The sequence below is a fragment of the Leopardus geoffroyi genome, chromosome A1, assembly GCF_018350155.1.
Source record: "Leopardus geoffroyi isolate Oge1 chromosome A1, O.geoffroyi_Oge1_pat1.0, whole genome shotgun sequence".
Classification (NCBI taxonomy): Eukaryota; Metazoa; Chordata; class Mammalia; order Carnivora; family Felidae; genus Leopardus; species Leopardus geoffroyi.
This window is the reverse complement of record NC_059326.1, coordinates 69385850-69403499: the sequence shown is the minus strand read 5'-3', so window position 1 is coordinate 69403499 and position 17650 is coordinate 69385850. Positions and strand designations below refer to the sequence as shown.

Genomic DNA, 17650 nt, shown 5'->3' with positions numbered 1-17650 from the left:
TTAAAAATATTTTGGGGTATTTTAGAAGGTATACAGTATAGTGGTATAATAGCCTATTGCAAAATTTATTATCATACAGATGTAACACCAAATCTCCTGGAGTCCACTGATTTTTACTTCTGTTGGCAAGTTTAATCTACAAAACGGGTTATAAATTAGACTGTGCTTTCAAAAATTAACAGATTAGGGGGGAAATAAAACTGATTAATTTTCAAGCAAACTACAAAATTATTTCTCCACACAGATGCTCTGAAAACCAACAAGTAAGTATTATGACTGCACTTCAAAACATCGGATTTTTGGCTTTAAATGCAGAATCCATAATCACTCTCATTTTGAACAGAATAAATGGTACTCAGGTACTTATAAATCTTCCTTTAAAAAGACTCCACCGGTGGCTCAGTCAGTTAAGTGTCTGATTCTTGATTTCAGCTTAGGTCATAATCTCAGTTTGTGGGTTCAGGCCCTATGCTGGCAGAGTGGAACCTGCTTGGGATTCTGCCTCCTTCTCTCTGCTCCTCCCCAACTCTCTCAAAAATAAATACATAAACATTTTTTAAAAAATTTTAAAAAGACTCCACTTTAGAAAAAAAAAAAAAAAAGGAAGAATATACTCATTTTCTTCCAAAACGTAATAATGAATGTATTTGCATACACACCTATTAAATTCCTGGCCAGTTCTGCAGCAATATCACAGATTTTTTTCCTCATGCTAGACTGGGTTTCCATTTGAATAATCATCAGTAGCTCACTCTTGATGGCAGTCTGAACATCAGAAGGAAGAGTTGGATAGACTTCATCAAATGCAGAGGACAAAAGACGTCTTAGGAGAACGGCAGCCATTTGTCTAGCCTATAAATGGAGAGCATGGTTAAGAACTTGGTATCTTTCAAGAGAAACAATTTTTAACAAACTACATTCACTCCACCATGGGTGTATTTTACAATTCATTTCTAAAGCACTTTGCTAGATTCTTTTTAAAAAAGATAAAATACATAAAACTCTCTCTAATCACATTAGTCTACTGTACTGACATGCTACCCAAAAGCTCTTTTTGTTAATAAGGAAAGGAAAAGCCCTGAACACATCAGATCACAAATAAAAAATATACCTTAGCAATGGTAAACTTATCTTTAATTGCTATTTCTAATAGATTTTTTGAAGAAAAATAAGTATTAATATAAACTGCAAACTCTAGAATGCTCTTGTCCTACTTCTCATTCCAGTATACCTAATCTTACTCCCAGCCTGGCCTTATCTCACTGTATCACAGCCCTTTCATTAACCTTTGATAACATGCTATCAAATCCATTTATCTTTATGCTTCATTCAAGCAGACAAACATTACAAGTTCCTAATGCCTACAAGTGCTAATCAATATCAATGTGTACATTCTTATCCCAATTAAAAATCTGTAGACTATATTTAAGTTTGGCGTTTTTTGTATGATATTCCTTTAGATTATAATGAGTCAAGAAAAAAATCATTCTAAAATTTTATCATACTAAATAAATAAGCCATTAAAACTATTAAACCCAATTTTTCATGGGCTACTCATTACCACTATAATTACTTTAGGACTATGACCAACAAAAAAAAGTTAAGCTATACAAATAAAATGTGCCAATTTTTTCCTGAAGTTATTTTTCACTGAATCTTTTTTTACTTAAAAAAATTTTTTTTAATGTTTGTTTATTTTTGAGAGACAGAGACAGAGACAGACAGTGAGCAAGGGAGGGGCAGAGACAGAGAGGGAGACACAGAATCCGAAGCAGGCTCTTGAACCCACAAACTGAGAGATTATGACCTGAGCCCAAGTTGGATGCTTAAAGGACTGAGCCACCCAGGTGGCCCTGAATCTTATTTCAATTTTGGCAAACAGCAAACTTTTAAAGAAATTTCAATGCTCTAGAAAGGGTTCAAAATGGTTAAAATCCCTGTAAAAGTGCCTAAAATTTGTGCAGTTCTCACATACTGAAAATAATGAAGACACTGAGGCTAGTTCATAATCATCATCTAATTCAAGATTTAAAACAGGTTCAAGGGGCGCCTGGGTGGCGCAGTCGGTTAAGCGTCCGACTTCAGCCAGGTCACGATCTCGCGGTCCCCGAGTTCGAGCCCCACGTCGGGCTCTGGGCTGATGGCTCAGAGCCTGGAGCCTGTTTCCGATTCTGTGTCTCCCTCTCTCTCTGCCCCTCCCCCATTCATGCTCTGTCTCTCTCTGTCCCAAAAATAAATAAACGTTGAAAAAAAAAAAAAATTTAAAACAGGTTCAATGTAGGTTTTTAAAAGTAAAATTCGACAGTTTTAGTATTATTTATTCTTGGCTTTAAAATGTGTTTCATAATTAACTTGATTCAATTTTCAAGAATTAAAATAGCCAATTGTTTCTAGAGATGTTACTTTATGTTTATTCTTCATATTTTAACATTCATTTGGAATTAAAGGATATATTACAAAGGTAAAGAAGCACCTTTTGTCATCTATTTTAATTATTTATTTATTTATTTTAACGTTTATTTACTTTTGAGACAGAGAGAGACAGAGCATGAACGGGGGAGGGTCAGAGAGAGAGAGGAAGACACAGAATCCGAAACAGGCTCCAGGCTCTGAGCTGTCAGCACAGAGCCTGACGCAGAGCTCAAACTCACGAACTGTGAGATCATGACCTGAGACCAAGCTGGACGCTCAACCGACTGAGCCACCCAGGCGCCCCAGTCATCTATTTTTAAAAACTGGGGCACTTTCGGGGCACCCAGGTGGCTCAGTTGATTAAGCGACTGACTTCAGCTCAGGTCACAATCTCAGTTTGTGAGTTCGAGCCCCATGTCAGGCTCTGCGCTGACAGTTCAGAGCCTGGAGCCCGTTTCAGATTCTGTGTCTCCCTCTCTCTGCCCCTCCCCCACTCACACTCTGTCTCTTTCCTTCAAAAATAAATAAACATTGAAAAGAAAAATTAACAAAAAACAAACTGGGGTACTTTCATACTGTTTTTAAGTAATACCACAGAACATTAAATTGCCAATTTAAACCAACTGACTACAAGAAGTCACGTGTAATAGTATGTAGACATTTAGTGTGGCTTTGTTTCCATCATGTTTTAATATTAACAAAAGTCTCACTTTACAAATTGTCACTTTTTTATTTTTTGAAAGTAACCTCTATTCCCAATGTGGGGTTCAAACTCATGATCCTGAGATCAGGAGTAGCATGCTCTATCAACAAGCCAGCTAGAACACCCCTCACTTTACACATTCTAAATTCCATGTTTCATAGGTGGGATTAGTTTTCTAGACTTGGATATTTTGACACCTTTTCTGAAATAAATAAAATATTCACTTAACGTTCAATATATGTAAGGATATTACTTTGGGCAAGAAAAAAAAATCAGCTGCTAATGCATATAAAACCAGTAAGAAAAACACATTTGAATTTGGTACAGTCATCAGGTCATTTGCTAAAAACCAGTTTATAAAGGATTCAACAAAGTGTCTCTTTGTTCCTAAACATCTTTAACACATCTTATTCACCACCTAGGGATGATTATAATAAGCATAAGAATTTTAAAGACAGACAAAACATATTTTTTCAGAAACATCTGGCAACATACTAAAACAACGAATGAATTAAATTTCCTCCTTTAGGATGGTTTCAAGGAAGAAATATTTTTTATAACCACAGAAATCACTTAAATTTAATAAATTTTTATGTAATTATTTAAAAACTATTAACTCAAATATCCTGAACACATCATCTGACATGGAAAAGAGAAATTATTTAATAGAGTACTTAAAAAAAATGTAACTGCAAAGTAGCTTTTCGCAAATATAAGTTCAAAGTTCTGGTACCATCTATGCAGTAATCACCAGTTCTCATTACCCACATGGACCACCATCTAATACCCAACTTTGTATTTTGTTTTGTAAGAATGTCATATCCTCAAATATTAAAATAGTACCTCCTCAGCAGCTGTTGTATTTCTGATGGCTTGTAAGAGGAATGTGATCTTTGACTGGCCTGGGATATTCTCGTAGGTTTCCTTCAGGGAAAAGAAAAACATTAAAGGTTAGAAGATGTTCAAAAACTTCACGAGCACACCAGTGAAAAAAAATGAAATAAGACTGGGAAAGGTCTGTGCATACGAAGTCATGTAATCTAGGTCTGGTGTTAAAATTTTCTCCTGGTAAGGAAAGAGAGGATGTCCAGGGAGTGACTTTCAAGCTCCTTTCTACATTTAGCTCTTAGATTTTTCTAATGTAAGTGCATATTTTCCCAACTTTTGCTTCTGTGAATAACAAAACTCAAGGCCTATAAGGGCCAAAAAATTCTTAAATGTGACCTGAGCCACCATGCTATAAAGCAAGTGCTTACCCAGTATCCCTTTACATCATGGAAAACTACTTATCTTGTCAACATTTTCTAGATCAGATGACGTAGAATTGGTTTATGTTACCACTACTTACAAACGACCAGAAACATACTTCAGATGAAGTAAATCCAAGAAAGGGAAGAAAGTATTCAAATTCTTCTTTCGAGAGAGGGATTATACTAAAACCATATTATATACACAAATAAATGAATATGGCCAGGAGAAATTTGGCCAGGAGATTTTAACATAATTTCTTTAATACTGTTTTAATATTCTAGAAATGTAGTTTTGTGACTCGGGGCACTGCTTCCCTTCTCCATGAATAATGTAAAATGAGCAAATTGGTTAACAATAAAAAGTTGACACCAATTAAAAGACAGATTGTCAGAGTAGATCAAAATATAGGATCTAAGTATATATTGTCTACAAAAGCTAAAGAGAAGTACAGATTCATGTGCATGTATTCTAAGAATTCTATAACAGGGGCGTCTGGATGGCTCTGTCGGTTAAGCGTCCCGACTTTGGCTGAGGTCAAAATCTCGCAGTCCATGAGTTCGAGCCCCACATCAGGCCGTGTGCTGACAGCTCAGAGCCTGGAGCCTGCTTTGGATTCTGTGTCTCCCTCTCTCAAAAATAAACATTAAAACACGCTCTGTCTCTCTCTCTCTCTCTCAAAAACAAACATTAAAAAAATAAAATAAAATAAAGAATTCTGTAATAGTAGTCTTTTACTGTGGAAAAAAATCATTATTTGAAGTATAGAATTGTTCTCCCAAAGACAACTCTTCACTTGTCTACTCTCTAATAGCCCCTATAATAGCCCCTATAACCTACCTAGTTCCTATAACCTACCTAGTTCCTCTGGACAGAAGTGACAAGGAAAAGAGTGGGAAAACAGGGTCTCCCCAAATGCACATCTACCTCGTAATTTCTATTAAGCGCTTTGTGGCATCACTGAGATATTGACAGATACTGGAATAAAGGCTCAGAAGTTAAATGACCTGCCCAAGGTCAAATACAATAAATGCTGGAGAGAACTCTGGTTTCCTGAGGCCAACCGTATTCAAAATCTCCCCAGCACCGAATGTTCTTTCTGGGTTTTGCTCCTGGGGTCTGACTCCACCAACCAGTCAGTTCTGTTTATGCAGTGCTGCACAGTTTTCAAACTTCTCAAACCTATCTCAATGAAAGAACACATCTGGGGGGAAGAGGAGAATTCAAAATCCTCTGATAAAATCAAGTTCCTCTCAAGCGCGTAAGCACAGAGGAATACAACAATGCCAAAAACTGTGACAAGCATTCACAGCTGAGGAGAGAAGATGGTCTGAATTTATGTATACAGAAATGAGATAATTTATGTAGAGATATTCATAAGATGATTGCAAAAATGGAAATGTACCTTGAGGTTTCTCACTTAATCTTTATGAATGCAACTGAACGACCGGTGTAGCCTTTCCATTTAAACACAGTCTCTCAGTGTATAATAAAAATGCCTTTTTATTTTTGTATCTAGCCTAGCTCCTGATGCACTGTATCTGCCATAAATGTTAAACAGTTAAATTTCCAGTGGTCTAAATCAAGTTTCAGAAAAAAATTCTTTGTTAGGATATCACTCTCGGAAAACCATGCCCAGCTGGGACTATTAGTGTGACAGTTATACTGTGCTAATTCTAGTAGAGACTTAGAAATATTAAGTCCAATACTGAACTCTATTCCATAAGGAATTAGAATTAGAAGTCAATGGAGAGAGAGTTTGGTATGAGTGACATCTGACTCCTGAGAGAGGGTTCTCCCATTTGTTATGTTCCACTGTAGCAATCCAGATATAGTATTACATTTACACCATAACATTGGTCAAGGATAACAGTTTGGCAAAAAGAGCACAACCTTAAAACCCTAAACGGACAGAGTGCCACCAAGACAGGGCTGGTATCTCCTTGTATTCCAGCACTTAGCACATCAGAGTGCAGTAAATGTAAAGAATATCTATATAAAGAATATATAAACAATCTTTCGAAGAATATTCCTAGCCCTAGGCCAGGCAGGTTCAATGAATGTTGCCAGTTTCCTGGCAAACAGAATTTCAACTCCATTTGATTTCACCATGCACATTCACACAATGCAAAGTATTTCACCTCCCCCTTTTCTGTCCATACAAAAGAGAAACGCTAATAAATACTCATTTCACTCATTCCATAAATATTTATGGTGAGCCAACCTTGCATATGAAAAGAGGGGGCAAGTTTTACCTGGTACAATTTTTACCTAGTAAATAAACAACCTGGTTCCTCAAAAATCAGGTATATTTTTCAATACATTACCCTCCTCCAATTCAAATCTCATTGATGTAGTTCTATACTACAATCAATGAAGAACAAAGTCAATGGAAAAACTAAGAATATAAAATCCAAGCATATGTTTAATAAAATACTTAAGCTTGTGTCACATAAAAATGTCCAGTCATGAATGCCATGGACATTCAACTTTGTACTACCTGTCAACTATTTATTCAAATTGTTTATTCATGTTAATCATTGTATTTTTAGACTTAGAAGCATTTAAATCATTTCTTCAAGCATCAGAAACATTTTTTGTAAAGTTAAAGAGAAAAATTCTTGAAGATTTAACAGAAATATAACATAAATCCTACCAGATAGTTTATATAATGGAAATTTTAAAACTTTTAAAACTTTTCAAGACTTTCAATGATTTCAACAATATATTACAATGAGTCCTTTACTGTACTTCATTTCATGTTTGAATGCAAGTTACCTTAGTCAACAGTTCAATATTTGTGTCAACTAAGTATTTTTATTTTGACTGAGTAAATTACAAAAATACTTACTGAACTTTTGCCAATTTTTAGTTAAAAAAATTTCTATATTTGCCATATCAGACTGTAATACTCAATTTAATTTGGCTTCATTACTTATAAACAGCTCATTTCATAAGGCAAAAAAAGGGGCATTAAAGTATCATTATGCACAGCTATTTACTTTTCCAACTAATATTTTGCTTTCTTAAGCTCTATTTACAGTCAAACTTTGTGTTATGTGACATCAGGAAACTTCCCCTCTAACATTTACCTTTTTTGGTGTCAAATTAAGAATATTCTGTTTTATAAGACTTACTTCACACATTAATATATTCCTGGGATATACAAAGAAAGTAAAAATGTACTACCTGAATGTTTTCACTAGGAATAAAAAGACTGACAGTACAGCTGAACCTTGAACATGGGTTTGAACTGTGCAGGTCTACTTATATGTGGATTTCTGAGGGGGATAAATACAGTACAGTACTGGAATGTATCTTTTCACTTTATGATTTCCTTAATAATGTTTTTTTCCTCTTTCTTTGTTGTAAAAATACTGTATATAACACACATACAAAATATGTGTAAACTGGCTGTTTATGTTATTGGTAAGGCTTCCAGTCAACAGGAGGCTATCAGTAGTTAAGTTTTGGGAGTGTTAGGGGGGTGGGAGCTGGTGTCCCTAACCTCTGTGTTGTTCTACGGTCAACTATACTTTCCAATTGTTCTTTATGAGAAAATGTGCTGAATGCTGCTAATTATCCCCAAAGTGATGCAAGTGATAAAAGATTTACAACAGGCACCAATCGGAATTCAAGCTGAACCAGACACTGGTATTTAGTTCAATAGAAGAGAGATTCCCCACTAGGCTTGACAATAGAGACTTAAGCAACTGGAGGGAAGAGGGAGAATTAAACTAGCTTACTAATTACAATGCTGTTCTGCTTTGTAACACATGGCAATTTCTATTATGGTTTGGGATTAGGAACTTATTTTGGTGAAAAATTACCCCCAGAGTTAGCAGAATGCATTAAAATGTTTTCATAGGCATCATCACATCCCACTAATACAGGAGTGCAAATTGATGCAACTAATAAATGCACTTTACTTCCAAGGACAAATACTACTTTTAAGTATTTCAAGTAAACCTGGCAAAGTCTGAAAAGATAAGTATGCATGTACTCTTATTTTTAAAAGGACACTAGAAACCTTAATGTCCTTTCATAGGTGGGTTGGTTGAATAAATAATACATCCATATTATGGACTACTACATAGCTGCTTTAACAAAATCTTGTATGTGGCAACATGAAATATATGGAGTGAAAAATCCAGGTTCACAGCATATGAATTATATGTGTATGTGTATTAAGGTCCATTCATGTAAAAATGAATGTATACATTTATACTTGTGAAGCTATTTTCAGGGATAACTCACAAGACACTTAAAAGTGGTTACCTTTGGGGAAAGGGATAAAAAACTATTTGCACTGTTTAAAATTTTACCCTGAACACATATCACATGTATAATACATGAAGCAAAAATCATTAAATAGTTGTTTAAAGCGCGTTCTCATACAGAACTGAACTTCCAGTGTATTTACTTCAAATATTATAAAACCACTAAGTATAACCAGCATATCCTAACCTATTCAAAGTAAGTACTAACAACATTGTGATTCTAAAGTTTATCTATAAAACCCAGGAGTACAGAAGAGGACTCGTCCCCCAATTTTGTTAGCTACACGTAAAATGAATTTTGCTCCCTAAAAACATCTGGTTGAACATCTTTTGTTGAATCTTCTAAAAATCTTCGATCACATGGTGGCAGAGAACTCCACATATAACCAAGTTTGAAGACAGGTTCTTATAATGCACTTAAAAGAAACTGGAAAGTTTCTGCCCTTCCCTTATACTGTCTCACGTATGTATTGTGGTCTCAACACTGACAGCCTTAACATCAGTCTTCTACTAAACCAAGTGTTTCTCACTGCTACTTGGTAAAAGAACTTGAAGATACATCTGAAATGCTGTCTCTTGAAAATATCCACAGCTCCACATTTTGGAGGCCAGCAGTCAGAGGAGGTAAAAGAAAAAAAAAAAAGAGAGAGAGAGAGAGAGATTGACTGATTGATTCAGGTTGGATTTCATGAAATTAAAGACTTAAACATATGGTGGCACTGGCCCACTTAAACAACGGAAGTCCCAGGACATCGCAGTAATGAGACCACAAATCTCTATAGATCAAAGAAAATTTGTCTAAAGGAAGAATAAAGTAAGGTGCAAGCGGCTTAGAAAGAAACCCTAAAGGCAACTTTACAGAATTGTGGCGAGGGCCGGGGGCGGGGGGCGGGGGGGGGGGGAGGAGGGAAATCCAGCTTCCGATGGATTGTCAGGAAACTAGACAAGAGAAAGAGGACTAAATGGAGTGAGTGGAAAGGCAAGAGAGCAAGACACACATTTCGAAAGGAGGGGATGGGGGAGGGAGGGAACGACAGTAGCGAAGAAAGAGGGGACAGGAGAGAGGCCGGGGTGAAGGGTCAGGTAGCGGGCAGGGTTTGGGGACCCAGGAGGGCGAGGCCGGCTGGAGACCGAGGCTGGAAGGGCGGGGAAGGCTCCCACGGGGAGAAAGCGGGAAAGGGGCGAGGGGAGCCCCGCGGCCCGCCCCACACCCCACATCCCTCCCCGCCGCCCGGCTTCCCCATCTGGGCGGGGGCAGCGTGTCAGGAGTGGCCGCACGTGTGTGCGAGGGGTGGCGGGGAGGTAACTGGCTCCGGGCGCCGCGGCGACAAGGGCCGGAAGGGCCCGGGGGCACGGCCGGGAGCCGCGGGCCGCCTCACACGTGGGCTACGCGGCCGCCGCCCGGCCCCGGCCTGCGCGGCCGCGGCTGAGCGACCGAGGCCCGGAGGGGCGGCGTCGGGGGCAGGCCGGCGTGCCGGCCGGGGCACGGAGTCAGGGGCGACGAGCTCGGTTACCTCTGCCTGTTTCCGGACCACATTGTCGGGGCTGAGCAGGTTTCCCAGGAGCAGGTAGAACTGTTGCTGCTCCGCCGCGGCCGCCGCCATTGCGCTAGGCGTGTGAGAGAGAAGGAGGGAGGGGAGACGGGAGCCGTGAGGCGCGCTGGCGGGCCTGCGGGAGGGGTGGGGGCGGGCCCAGCGCGGGGACCTGCACCAGCCGCGGCGCGGGGCTGGTGGAGGGGGGCGGGTGGCGGGCGGGAAAGGGCGGGGCAAAGGGGAAAGGGGAGGATGGGGCGGGGACTCGTGACCCCTCACCCAGTCGCGGCCCCCAGCTCCGGCGCCTCATTGGCTCTGGGCGCGGGAGGCGGGGCGGAGGCCGCCTCCTCCGGGGCCGCGCCGATTGGCCACGCACCCTGCAGTGCCGTCACTGGCGACTCGCGGCGGGCTGCCCGGCTGGTCGCGGGCGATGTGGGGCGGGGACTCTGCCGGCCAGCCGGGGCCTGGGGTGACGTCGGGAGGGTGGCGGGAGGGAGGGGCTGGCTGGCGGGCCGCGCCGCGCCGCGCGGAGGGGCGTGAGGTTCGGCTGGGGAGGTGGGGCCAGCTCCAGAGCGCGGGAGATTTCGGCGCCGCGGGCTGGCCGGCTTCCTCGGCTGCCGCCCGTCACCCTCTCCCTGCGGCCCGCGGAGCTTCCCCCAACTCCAGCCCCCGCAGTCTCTAGGACCGTAAACCCCCACCCCCCAGGGAGGAGCTCCTTTGAAACCCACTTCCCACTCAATTCCACCCCCGGGTTTACAGACTTCTCTATCTGTCAGACCCTCCGACCTCCCCCAGGGCTGTGACTCAGGCCACCCCTTGCTCCAGCCGCGCTCACCAGTGACTCACACCTTCGGCTTGTCCGGGAGAGGTGTTACTCAGCCCTGGGCTCTCCCGCCAGGCCTCCCTCCCCTGCCCTCCTCTGCCCTCCCCAGCCCAGGGTCGTCCTGTACACACAGGCCTCCATCCCCTCCCCACCCAGGATCCCAGACTTTTCCCTTGAATTCCTTGTTTTGGGGTCCCGTTCTTTCAGTGATTGGGAGAAGCTAAGACAGATCACCCCTCCCTAACGGAATCCTGGTTTGTAGGGCTCATCTAAATGCTTAAATGATTCCTTCCGGTACTACGGGACCCAGAGACCTGATTTCAATTGCACAGACAATACACCCAATCTTTCTTCGCTACTGGAGCTGCCAAATGGGAGAGGGCAGTGTTCAAATCAAAGGGCACTTCTGTTGAGCCCCTACTGTGTCCAATGGTTTGGGCTAAGGGTGACAGTGGAGAAAATAATTCATCATCTTTGCTTCAAAAGGACACTGGTAGGGAGGAGATTCCACGTTGGGTGAGATGGACCACACTTCTGGCAGCCCGAAGGGAATTTAATTTCCTGTTGACTACTCGGAAGTTGTGTTCTCTGGAAGTCTACTTAAAACATTTGCTTTAAAGGGAATGATTTTAAACCTTGGCTGTATATTAGAATCCCAGCCACTGCGTCCAGAATCTCTGCGCTGAGGCCCCGGGATCGCTATGCAATTGTGATTGCCAGCTAAGATCTTTTAAAGCATTCTGATTCGTGGAGAAAAAAACTCCCTTAGAAAGTTTTAGCTGTGATAGTGATAAGAGTTCTCTACAAGAGGTCTGCAGACCTATCTTTGAAGAATTGATGCTCCTTACATGTGACAATTTGTTGTTCTTATGACACATTATTTCTTTAAAGATAGAACATCACGTACATTAATTTGGGACAGGTTTTTGTTTTTGCTTGTTTTGTATGTATGTATGTCAGCAGTGGTCATGTCTGGATTCTGGGAGGCTTTTTCCTCACCCAAGGTTATTAAGATTTGGGGAATTACTTATCCAGCCTATTTTATGACTATGTTACCAGTGAAATAAGATGAATTGCCTGGAGGCTTGCTTAGGGTAAGTCCTGATCTCCAGTTACTTTATAACACTTGCTGTGGTATGTGTTTTATTGGCAATGACTCTGTAGATTACATACATTTGTTTAATAATTACTAAATAATAGAAATTACAATGTATGTGTACGGATTTGTCAAGATAGGGAGCTTGTTTTAATTTTTAAAATTATTTATTTTTTTAGAGAGATTAAGTATGAGAGCTATCAGAGGAGAGGGGCAGAGAGAGAGAGAGAGAGAGAGAGAAAATTGTGTGTGTGTGTGTGTGTGTGTGTGTGTGTGTGTGTGTGTGTGTATGAGCCGAGAAGGGGCAAAGAGACAGGGGGAGAGAGAATCCCAAGCAGGCTCTGCACTGATAGTGCAGAGCCGAGCTCTATCCCACCAACCGTGAGATCATGACCAGAGCGGAAAATAAGAGTTGGATGCTCAACCGACTGAGCTTCCCAGGTGCCCAAGAGAGCTTGATTTTTTGGTGAGGCAAAGCACATACTTATTCAGACTACAAATAAAACAAGTCAGTGTTAGTCGTGACATCAACTGCTACGTTTATGAAATGTCAGCCCAGCTTTATTTTAATATTCTAAGTAAGAAGGAAGGAGATTTTTACGGGTAATGAAAAAAGAGATCCCCAAATGGGAGAAATTCCTGTAAACTTGGGGTGGATATCAGCCATCCTGACAACGGAGACCAGTTCTTGTGTTCAGGAAACCTCCTCCTAAGTGGGGACTGCATTTTCAACAGCAGGCCTGCCAGTTTAGAGAGTTTGTAATGCTCAGCCTTCAGGGAATGTATTGCACTTAGAAACCTATTTCCCATGGAGAGAGTCCTATTTGTTTTATGAACATAATCTCCCCCTGAGAAAATAGCTCAGATATTGTATCATGGCAGTCCATAAGAATATAGGTTTATTTCCCAAGGAGATCAGATGGTAGAAGGTAAAGAACCTTGAACTTGAGTGGATGTGGGTCTTTAGTGTCTTACTAATGTGAACTTGAGTGAGCACTTAATGTCTTTAAGCCTCAATCTCTCATTATAAAATGGAATAATAATGGCTGTTAAAGTATGCTATAATTAATCAGAAAAGTTCTGACATTAAATTATAATTGGAAATGAAATGGAGGGGTAGAACGAAGTCTTGCTCACTCCCAATTAGCCGCCATTGCTTTGGGCGAGTCAACTGTGAACAGCCAGCTCCTGATGCCTTTCACTTCAGCTTATTAGACCTGACCCTACCTCCATTAAGTTCTGGAGGCATATTTGCTCAGAGCATTTATAACCCCTTGCGTAAAAGGGTGAGGTTGGGAAAATGGAAGGCTAGAAGTTTCTCTCAACTGAGACTTGAAATCTAGGCAATTTAGGATTCTTGATGTTTGTCAGAAGGTACTGCACAGCCTGGCCATGCCCTCTTTATAATAATACAGGAGGCCAGACTCCTTAACAAGAGAGCAGCAGAATCTTCCTTGGGTACTGCTCTTGATTTTATAGGTTTTGTGTTGATGGGAGTGTTTGGAGAAGTTAGGCTTATAAAACCCCTGCGAAAGCTTCTTTCAGCTGGGGTAGAATTTGGTCTTGTCTGTCATTTTTGGTTTATTGGGTTCTGAATGTAAATAAGACTCTCCCGAGTGAACAATCTGTAAATTTTTAAAAGTTGCCCCGGGACTCCCAACATAACTTCCACTACCTGTCCTGGTAGTGGTAAGCACAGGTGCTCTCTATAGCACAACTTATTTTGAGGAGCAGTTTAAATAATAGAAGTGAAAGTATTATAATCTATAACTACACAGATATAAGCAGATGGTATTATTTACAGGTGTTTGTATTAATAGTTAACATGGTATGACATAACAAGTTGTCTTTGTTTCCTCATCTGTAAAAGGGGAATAATACTTCTTCATAGGGGTGTTGTAGAAAGTAGGATAATATTTGTAAATGCACATAGCATGGTGTCTGCAGACACCGTAGCACTCAATAGTTATCAGCTATTATTGGTTAGATGGATTCTAGGGTTAAATAAGAAATAGGCCTCAGACAGGTGACTACTCTTAAAGCTACATGTGATATAGATGTATGCATCGCGTTTGTGTGTGTAATAAAGTGTATTTGTATATTTTCTATTAGTCTCCCTCCCAATTATGCAGAGTAAAATGGTATGTTGATGGATTAAGGATGGTTAACAAGCATTTGGCTGATAAATAAAATTTCTAATGCTTTCTAATATCGATGCTCTTTGTTGCTTAGGTAAGAACCAGCAGAAAAGATGAGACCTGTTGAGGAAAGTTGTCTGCTGAAAAGAAAATGCTAAGATGTTTCCATTTTTCCAGCTGCCTTTTATCAAGATTTTTAAGCCTCTGTCTGAAGCAGTCTGTTACAGTCAGAGCATGCAGGCCAGGGGCAAGGGAAACCTTGTATTCCCAAAGGGCACTAAACACACAAGTCAGCAAACTGTGGAATTGAACACAGGCAGGGGAAATTTGGATTCGGTTAGTTTCTTTTGCCCTCTCTCTCTCTCATAGTTTTACATATGAAATTCACTGAATGTCAGCTGGTCGTTGGATACATTTGAAGGACGTGTAGAGTTTGGAGGCTTAGGAGCAGAGGCTCCAAGGGCCAGCCAGAATGAGACTTCAAATTATGACTTCACAACTTACATGCTGTGATCTTGCCCAAGTTATTTAACCTTTCTCAGCCCCAGTTTCCTGTTCTGTGAAATGGAAATAACAGTAGTACCTTCCACCATGCATCAAAATACCTGGCATAGTGCTGGCACAGAGTAAATGCTTAATAAAGTTAGCTGTACTGATTGATGCAGATCAAAACCTCCAAGATTTGTTAGTTTGGATTGCACATCTACTTGTTAGGTTATTACATTTTTATACTCCTATTATATAAGCAGTCATGTTATAGCAATGTATAATGTTAAGGAAAAAAAATTTACGGGGCGCTCGGGTGGCTCAGTCGGTTAAGCATCTGACTTTGGCTCAGGTCATGATCATCATAGAGCATTTTAAGGTCATTTTCACTTTTAAATGCTACAGTTCTCTGTCCAGAGTGGTAACCACTAGCCATTGTGGCTATGAGTCACTTGAAATGTGGCTAGTTTGAAATTAGGTGTGCTTTAAGTGTAAGGTGCAAACTAAACTTCAGAGACTTGGAAGAATATGAAGAGTAACAATTTTATATTGGTCACATGTAGAAATGACAACATATTGGGTTAAATAAAATATGTTAATTATACTTATTAATAAATGATAATTATTAATTATATTAATTTTCCTGTTTTTACTTTTTAAAATATGGTTACTAGAAACCTTAAAATTACATATATGGGGGGGTGCGTCTGACTGGCTCAGTCGGTTATGTGTCTAACTCTTGATTTCGGCTCAGGTCACAATCTCAGGGTTCATGAGTTTGAGCCCTACTCGGGCTCTGTGCTGACAGCGTGGAGCCTGTTTGGGATTTTGTCTCTCCCTCTCTCTGCCCCTCCTCCACTTGCATGTGTGCTCTCTCTCTCTCTCTCAAATAAACATTTAAAAAATTTACAAATATGACTAGCATTTGTGGTTCTCATGATATTTCTGTTGAACACTGCTTTACTTGGGAGCAAAATAACCAACTAGTTACACACAAGTGTGCTACGTAGTTTGTTCATTTATGTTTAGGAAATGACTTGTCACAAAGTGAGGATCAGTTACCTTATAGTGCTTTCCGTTGCTTCCAGTTTTCTGACTTGATTCTCAGGGACCTGGAGACATGGTGCAGTACTTCCTGAGCAGTGTTTCTTGCTTAGGAATGTCCTTTCCCTGCTGGTTTGACATTGAACACATTTGTGAACCTTTAGAAGGTAAGGAAGACTCAAGATTTGATCCTCTAGAATAAATCCTTATAAGTTAAGTCAAGAACTGATGAAGAGCTGGAGGAAGGAAGAATATCTTTTATTTTTTTAATGTTGATTATTTTCATTTAAATGTGAATGGATTTTAAAAACCATCATTTGCTGCCTTTTAACACCTGAAATAAAAATATACTTAGCAGAAGAATTTAGTGTTAAGTGTATTTTTTTCCTTAGAACACAAATAGGTTGAAAATGAAAGGATGGAAAAAGATATGCCATCCAAAAGAGAGCCAAAATGGCTATACCGCTATCAGACAAAATAGATTTTAAAATAAAATTATCAGAGACGAAGAAGGATATTTTATTAGGATAAAAGGGTCAATCAATCAGGTAGACACAAAAATCATAAACGCATGTATCCATCAACAGAGCCCCAAAATACATGAAGCAAAACTTGACAGAATTGAAGGGAAAAGTTCAGCAAAATAGTTGAAGACTTCTATCTGCACTCTTAATAATGAATAGAACCACTAGGCAGAAGACAAACAACAAATAGAAGATGTGGAGAACACTATACACCATCTAAACCTAACAGACATCCATAGGACACTCCATCCAACAACAGCAGAATACACATTTTTCTCAAGTGCACAGGGAACAATCTCCAGAAGAGATCACATGTTGGGCCATAGAACAAGTCTCAATAGGTTTAAAAAGACTCAAATCATATAAAATATCTTCTCTGTCCTCAGCAAAATGAAATTAGAAATCAAGAACAGAAGGAAATTTGAGAAATTCACAAATAAGTGCGAATTAGCCGCATCCTTCTAAATAACAAATGGGTTGAAGAAGAAATCACAAGAAAAATTAGGAAACACTCTGAGATGAATGAAAACAGAAACACAAGAGACCAAAACTTATGGGATGCAGTGAAAGCAGTGCTCTTGGGAAACTTTAGAGTTGTAAACATCTTTGGTAAAAAAGAAGAGAGCTCAAATCAATAGTCTCGCCTAGTTTCTTAGAAACTAGAGGAAGAGCAAACTAAACCCAAAGCAAGCAGAAGAGACAATAAAAACAAGAAAGGAAATAAGTGAAATTGAGAATTAAAAAATCAACAGAGGGGGGAAAAGGGTTGTTTCTTTGAAAAGATCAACAAAATTGACAAATCTCTGGCTAGACCCAGAAAAAAAGAAGACTCAAATTACTAAAATTAAAAATAAAAGACCATCACTACCAAACTTTCAGGAATAAAAAGAATTGAGGAAAAACTGAACAATTGTATGCTGACAAATTAGATAACCTGGATTCAACAGAAAATCCTAGAAAGTCACAACTGCTGAACTGAATCCAAAAAGAAATAGAAAATCTGGATAGGCCTATATATAGCAATGAAAGGGATTGAATTAGTAATAAAAAAATTTCCCACAAAATTCTAAGAAAAGATATGGCCTTACTGGTGAATTCTACTACACATTTAAAGAAGAATTAACACCTGTCCTTTCTAAACTCTTCCAAAAAATAGAAGCAGAGTGAACACTCACTCTATGAGGCCAGTTTTAACTTGATACCAAAACCAAAGATATCACAAGGAAAATGCCTACCAATATAAATATGGATGCAAAAATTATCAATAAAACCCTAGCAAACTGAATTCAGCAACATGTAAAAAGGATTATATATCATGACTAGGTGGGACTTTTCCTAGGAATGCAAAGTTGGTATAACATAAG

General features: G+C 39.8%; 1 protein-coding gene across 2 annotated transcripts in view; it reads right to left on the bottom strand.

Annotated features, from left to right (window-relative positions):
• Nucleotides 1–17650, bottom strand: part of IPO5 (importin 5) — a 58297-nt gene that overhangs the window by 33377 nt on the left and 7270 nt on the right. Inside the window, exons 2-5 of one of the 2 annotated variants that reach the window (XM_045481043.1) lie at nucleotides 15781–15891; nucleotides 10158–10251; nucleotides 3959–4039; nucleotides 660–852 (exon numbers count right to left, since the gene is read on the bottom strand). In XM_045481043.1, the coding sequence (XP_045336999.1) occupies nucleotides 660–852; nucleotides 3959–4039; nucleotides 10158–10247 (364 nt within the window). In that variant the 5' untranslated portion in view covers nucleotides 10248–10251; nucleotides 15781–15891. Of the gene's footprint in view, nucleotides 1–659; nucleotides 853–3958; nucleotides 4040–10157; nucleotides 10252–10454; nucleotides 10609–15780; nucleotides 15892–17650 lie in introns of those variants that run through there. The other variant, XM_045481032.1, reaches the window with a different exon arrangement.